Source organism: Mastomys coucha, unplaced genomic scaffold (genome assembly GCF_008632895.1).
Source record: "Mastomys coucha isolate ucsf_1 unplaced genomic scaffold, UCSF_Mcou_1 pScaffold21, whole genome shotgun sequence".
Classification (NCBI taxonomy): Eukaryota; Metazoa; Chordata; class Mammalia; order Rodentia; family Muridae; genus Mastomys; species Mastomys coucha.
In genome coordinates, this window is record NW_022196904.1 from 148807898 (window position 1) to 148815160 (window position 7263).

A 7263-nucleotide genomic window follows, 5' to 3' on the forward strand; every position below is an offset into this window, starting at 1 on the left:
AAGGAGAAATTTACATGTAAATAAAGAAAATATCTAAAATAAAAAAAAAAAGAGCAAATGTATATATGCATACTTTAATTTCAACATTTTATTGACCTAGAAGATAGCATACCACAAACAGAATGCTTGTGAAACAGTATGCCAGGAAGCCTCCTTTGGTCCTGATGGCTATAGAGTGATCTATGTGCTCATAAACTCTAGGACATTCAACTAGCCTTCCAGGAGCCTGGCATTTAGTCTGCTTCCAATGGTTGACTACAAGCAATACCATTGCGAATGTTTGTACATCCACTAGTCTTCCATGAGCCCGATATTTAATCTGTTTCTAGTGGTTGACTATGTTAATACCACCGTGGATGCTTGTACAAGCACTTGTCTTCCTGACCCAAGGATTTGCTTTCCAATGTCTTGCTTTGCTTTGTCCAAGATTCAAAATTTTCCTTTGTCTAGTACATTTGTTCTCTATTTGCAACCTGACTGTTAGTCATATAGTGTCTACCCTAGTAACAGATTATGTTACGTAATAACAGCTGCCAAATTCAAGAGTGGTAAGGCTTGTGATTCTGTTATACCAAAGAGGAACCAAAAATGTTTAGAAGAGAAGAGGTAAATTTATCAGGAAATTGGAAAGAGGAAGGAGGTAGGAGGCAGGATGAAATTACTAAGATCCTTTACAAGATCACATGTCTCTGAAATCATGATGGGAGAGAAACAAGTTTGTATGGGTTTTACTGTTATATTCAGATTCTAAGTTAGAGCCATAGTGTGTGTGGTAGGTCTTTAGCTTAGGTGGAAAGGCATCGAATAATAGGGTTCTGGATTACTGTAGTGTTTGGCATCTATTGAGTCTTAGAACTCAACCCCATAAATGAAGCAGACTAGGACACATTGCTTTGTATTTATGTGTGTTCTTAGCTTTAATTTCTAGGAGCAGTCATACGGTCTGAGTGTCAATGCATAAGCAATTGTAATCCAGCTTGTTACATGCTCTGCAAAGGTTATACCATTCCTTCAGAAGGGAATATGTATATTTCTTTTCCTACAGCTTCGTCTAGAGAGCTGATGTGCTTTTGATATGCTAATCTGATAGGTGAAAAACTGTTCTATGGTATTGTGCATTCCTCTGGGTTGGTATGCTCATTGCTGTCTTGCAATAGAGCAACTATGATATACCCCTAGGAGACCTTCACAAGACTGGAGTCATTAACATTATTTTATGGTAAGAAGAGAAGGCTCATGAAGCTAATAAGCATTAAGGAGCTCTACACCTCCATGAGGAATGTAAATAGTTATGGAGGACTGCGAAAAGGAGGCTGGTGTGTAGTGGGCTGTTACTATCCCATGATCTTGTCATCAACCCCTTCACTCATGCTCCTTTAAGCACCTCCAATAAACACATTAGTTCACTGAGCTGGACTTTCATGGCATAATTTCATTGGTCTGCTATTGCCTCTGTATCTGGTGTGAACAAAACAAACTGCCTGGGAACCATCATGCAACTCATGGTCATTTAAATTTGTATCTCCCTTCTAATAAACCAGCCTCATTTCTTATGCTTGAGAGTCATTTGTCTCATGTGATGTAAAAGCCTATCTCTTCCCTCACGGTGCCTTCACTACAGCTAGACCTGCTTTTGCTTCTCCGGGGACTCTATAAGAGCATTCTAACTACTGTTGGTACTACAACTCCTCTGCCTGTCAACTACCCTTGAGCATTATGAAGTCAGCAGTCCAGCTCACCCTAAAATACCTCCTCAGGACAGCATCCTTGAGCCAAGGAGTATCTCTGTTGGCAAACCATTTGCCTTGTATGCAGGAAGCCTTGAATTTGATCTCATCACCACTGAGTGTAATTTCACATACCTGTGATCCCAGTCTGGGGAGGAGGATGGAGGAGGAACAGAAGCTATAGATCATCCTCAGCTCCATAATGAGTTGAGGTCATGGTACCCTATTTCAGATAGGAAAAACCTAAGCTAGCCCATCATTCTGTCTGTTTATATAATTGTGCTGAGGGTAGAATACAGAACTTTGCATATATTAGGCAAGCTTTCCACTCCCGAGCCACATCTAGTTACCTGACTTTCCTTCCTTCCTTCCGTCTGTCCGTCCGTCCGTCCGTCTGTCTGTCTGTCTGTCACACACCAACCTTCAGTTATTCTACTCTAGCTAAAGAATAATTTTAAATGCATTCATTGAATTCAAGGTTTGGATTTTCAGTGGCTTTTCCAAGATTTTCTCTGTCTATTTTTTTTTCAAGATTTGTATATTTCATAGTGGAAAATCCATGGCAGAACATCTTGCCACTTGTCATCAAGTAGAAGCCTCCTGCTGGTGGTAGCTCACCCTCTTCTGTGTGGACAACCAACACAAGCTCACAGTCTCCTCATTGCTCTGCCTCTCTGGAAAACTCTTTTTAACTACTTCAGGGCAGGAGGCTCCCCATCTACATTTTTCTTATGTATAAGTTTGTCTCCTTGCTTGAATTTAAATTATAGGAATTTATTTCTTTTTGGAAATTGCTTAAAAATTTTAAGTTTATGTGTTTCTGTAGACTACATTCCTTTCAAAGAACAAAAATAATTAATGGATTTTCATTATATCCTTTGGAACAAAATTACAAACACTTTTTATTCATGAGGTAAGGGAGTAAAGACAATATAACTTGATTAAAATCCATTATTAAGTCAATGAATAAGTAGATATGGACCTCAAATCTTAGGTTACACCTATTACTACATTCATTAAATTAGAACTGTGAAGGATACATCAAAACATAAAATTATAATCCCAAACAACCAGATTTGCCTTTATGAAAAATACCAACTGAAGATTTTTGTTCAAAAAATGTTACATCAACTAATTTTAGAATAAGAAATGTTATTTGTTTACAGCATAATAGAGAATAGAGACCTCACTCCATAACAATAAAAACACCCTGGCTCCATCCTAGACTATCAAATTCAGTGTTTCCTTCCAGACAAAGCAAATGGTCATGGGTTAGTATTCTGACTCTTTTATGAAAATATTTCCTGAACTGACAAGCCCTAGATCCTCCCTGGAGCTGGCTGAGATTCTCATCAACCGGGAAATAGAGTTTTCCTTTATTAGTCGTAAAACACAGACATTAATCTATAGTGATCTAAATATCTGAAAAGGAATACAAAATTCTCAAAACACTCCAGCATCCACAACAACCATTTATGACATAGTACAGATAAAAATGTCTCAGATGTCTGCTTCTACTTGTCCTTAATTCCTCCAGAGATCGTCTAGACCCCTTCAAAAAAAAAGAATCTGCATCACTAAGATGGAATAAAGTGAATCTTTCTCCAAAGAATGATATTTTGTTTCACAATAAGAATTTTAGGCAGATCTTGCTAAGTTATTCATATCTTTTAAAGTTCCCATTCTTACATTCTAAAAACTATAAAATGCAACCAACCGTGTTTTTATAATTTTTTTCAGTTCTAATATTCTATAAAAATTATTTTTATTTTATGATTTCTTTCCTCTTCTTGTACTGTATACAAAATTTAATTAGAGAAAACATTGACTTCGAACCCCTGAGTCTCATAAGTCAATATTCTGTTTTAAACTTGAGAAACTCTCCAACTCAACCCAGTAAATATTTATGTATATTTTTAAACTTTTGGCTTTTTTGTTGTTGTTTTACTTAACATGGAGTTATGTCCTGATAAACCCATTCTAAATAGAACATACTCTTAAGAAGAAAATGCATTTAATCCTCTTGGCCTACCAAATAGGATATCAGGGAATATCCTAGAGTCTAGGAATTACATTCTCCCTCATACATTCTCACAACACATTAGGCTACACTTGAGCAAGCACCTCTAACACAAGCATATATTTAAAGAAAACATTGATTATCTCATATAATACATATAATATACTGAAGAATTGCTAGCCCCACAGCACACTGAATGGTACTGGTTGTTGACTTGAATGTGTGATCTCCTGGCAGCTGAAGTTTGCTACTGCCCAGCAACATGAGGAAATTCTGTATGCATATTACCAATGCAGAAAAAGATCCCAACGTAAAACCCTAAGATCATTGTCTCACCACGGTAGAGTCAGAACATGTAAGTCAAGCCATCACAAACAAGGAACATTTGCATATCAGCTGTGCATGCTTTATGATCCTGGGCTGCTGCTTTTCTTGTGGGAGCAGAAAATGTAAGTCAGAGAACTTATTCTTAAGCAAGCCCTTTAATATCAGACAGAAAGGTAGGCACATACCAAATGTTAGACCGATGTTATAGCAGCCTACACATGAAAGGGAGAAGCGGGGTGGGGGTTTTGTTTATTCTACTGGAAAGATCACAAGGGCTCAGAAATGAGGTCATGGTTGAGATCAGCCAAGTCAGTTCAAGAACACACAAGATCCAATATATAGAAATTTTGTAAATGAAGAGAAGTGTTAGAATTTAAGATGGGAAATCTCAGCATTTTAAATGTTCTTGTCACCTTAGCCAGGGATCCTGCTGTACTTTGAACCTCCCTCCACTCTGGGCCAACCTTGTAAAGAGCTTCATTTCAGGTATATATCTCCTGCCACAACCTTTTCACAGGGTGCCTGCCATGTCACCATTGAATTCCCAGTGCCTCAGTGAGCACCTAGCATGCACCAGAGAGCTAATGTTGCCTAAGTGAAGGATTGAGTCAGATATTCAAATAGCACGTATAAAGTGAATCAGACTGATGTATCAGTTCAGCAGACCCTCCAGACTTTGAGTACTTGGTTGGCCTGTGTCTGCTATGGAATTCATTGTCCAATTGTTACACCTTGGTGTTAAAGTTAAGCCTGGTTCCACCTCTCAACACTATGTTCCCAGAAATAAGATGCAGATTCGAAATATATTTACAAATATCTTGGCCATCTAGCTATCTCTTCTCTGACTAGAATCATAACCTAAGACAACCTATTTATTTTAACCTGCATATGGCTGGTTACCTGTGCTCAGGTACCATGTGTCTGTCTCCTCACATCTCCCAGCTTGATCTCCCTTCCCCTGACTCTATCCCAGAATTCTTTCTCCTCCAAGAAGTCCCATTTTCTATTTCCTGCATTTTAATTGACAGATGATGCATCCATCCACTCATAAGATATTCTTTGTATACCTTGGTCTCCTCTTAAGCCGAGTCTTTGGGAAAGGGTGGACACTGAATCTCCTAGGGATCATTGTTGCCTTGGTGTTATTCCTATCTGTTGTGTAGTGCCTTTGAGGAAAGATACAGGATGTTTACAGTGGGAGGTGAAACATTCCATCCTCCAGGGAAGTTATTAAATTCAGAAAGTAAATATCTCAAAATAGCTTCAGGAAGTCCGTGAAACTGCCAAGATTCACTTCTAGGTCCCTCTTAAGTATATATGTATGTTATGTACATATACACATATGTATATATGTACATATGTTATGTACACACATACACACAATATATATATACACGTACATATATGTTACATTGTAAATATGTCCCTGAAACTGACTAGATTCATTAGGCCCCTCTCTCCATATATATATGCAATAAGGACTGATGACAAATACTCTCAGACAAGCCTAACTGCCTAGAAAAGACGCAGAACAGCTGAGAAGCTTGGAGAGGAGACTCATCAGCATGTTGAGCTGTCTGCAGGTTGTTTTGTTTGCTCTAGAGTTCCCAGCTTTCATAAGCTGTCACCCATGCTGGGGTGAGCTTTGATGATGCAGTTGTCTTTGAATCATTTCTGCTCTTGTAAGTAACCCCTTGTCTATCCCTCTGTAAGTAACCCCAATAAATTCATTGGTTCACTAAGCAGCACGTGGGTGGTGTCTGTACTTTAGCCTGCCATCAATTCCTTATTCCTTATTTGGTCTGAATAGGTGTTTATTCACTCTCTCCAAGAATAATATTGCCCCCTAGCATCTCTTCACTGTGATATTGTTTGTACTAGGGGTAGTGATGGAGACATTGTTAATTACCTCAATGACAAGACTTTTTTTTTTTTCATTTTGCTGAAGTCATGGTAACATCAGGGTGTGGGATAAAGGACACAGCTATTTAAACTTTGTAAGTAATAAAGGAACATGACATACCCACAGTGCATCCCAGGCATCCTTCCTCACAGGGCATGCATTCTTCATACTCAGAATCCTGGAATTCACCTGTAGAATGAGAGGAAATGGAAAACACAGCTCAGACCCACTTGGTGAAGGCATGTTCACTGCCATGAAGTCATGCTGATGTGTGGTTTATTTTTAAGTGAATCACAGAACAATTGTGAAGCCCAAAACAATCTTGAAGAAGGATGTTATATACCTTAAAATCCTATATTAATTTAACAGATTGTAGCACTCATGTGGGTAAGATACAAAAGGTTTGGACTATATATCATATAACTAGTTTTTTTGTTTGCTTGTTTGTTTGTTTGTTTGCTTGCTTCACTTTGCTTTGTGAGACAGGTTCTTGCTATATATCTCTGGCTGACCTGGAACTTACTATGTAGCTTACACTGGCATTAAGCTCAGTGCTTTCATTTCCTGAATACTAAGATTGCAACCATGAGCCACCATGAACCACGATTGGCCATTTCACTAATTTTAATGTCAAGCTGGTAGATTAGATTTGTTAAATCAATCAGTTCCATGACTGAGAAAATGGAGTTAGATATGTAAACGGACAAACTCCATATCTGACCTACTAAACATATTTAAAATACATATATTAATATCTCTGTAAATGGGGAGGAGAAATAGAAGGAGTGCTTTACTTATCTTGAAGCTGTCTTCAAGCTATGAGCCAGCGATAATCCTTATTTAGAGGAGTGCTTACATATAATAGAGCAAACATAGTCAGTGATGCCTAATTTATCATCTTCCAGTATAACAAAGGAATTGAACAATGCCGAACCACATACAATTCACAGAACATTCAAACATTTCAAGCAGGTTTAGGTAGACTGAGTCCCATTGTTTCTCATGGCAATCTTCCTTGATGTTATGCCATTCCTTTTATGGAGAAATTAGATTCATTTTTGCCCACAGTCTCATACCTAGCAATTGAGGAGAAAACTGTTGACCAAGACCTTGAGATTTGGACCCCAGTTTTTCCTCTGTTGCCTGGAGACATGATGTAGAGGGAAATGTTGTAGAGCTGGGGAAGAGCTCCACTTGCCTACTGAGATATTGAAAGTAAGGCAGAGTGGCTAGGATAAAAAACTCAGGTGACAGCAGATGCTGGAGAGGTTGTGGAGAAAGAGGAA

At 38.3% G+C, this 7263-nt stretch overlaps 1 protein-coding gene across 1 annotated transcript in view; it reads right to left on the reverse strand.

Moving 5' to 3' along the window:
* Pcsk5 (proprotein convertase subtilisin/kexin type 5) overlaps positions 1 to 7263 on the reverse strand; it is a 416074-nt gene that overhangs the window by 78034 nt on the left and 330777 nt on the right. Inside the window, exon 24 of the mRNA XM_031389877.1 lies at positions 6098 to 6166. Within this exon, the coding sequence (XP_031245737.1) occupies positions 6098 to 6166 (69 nt within the window). The remainder of the gene's footprint in view (positions 1 to 6097; positions 6167 to 7263) is intronic.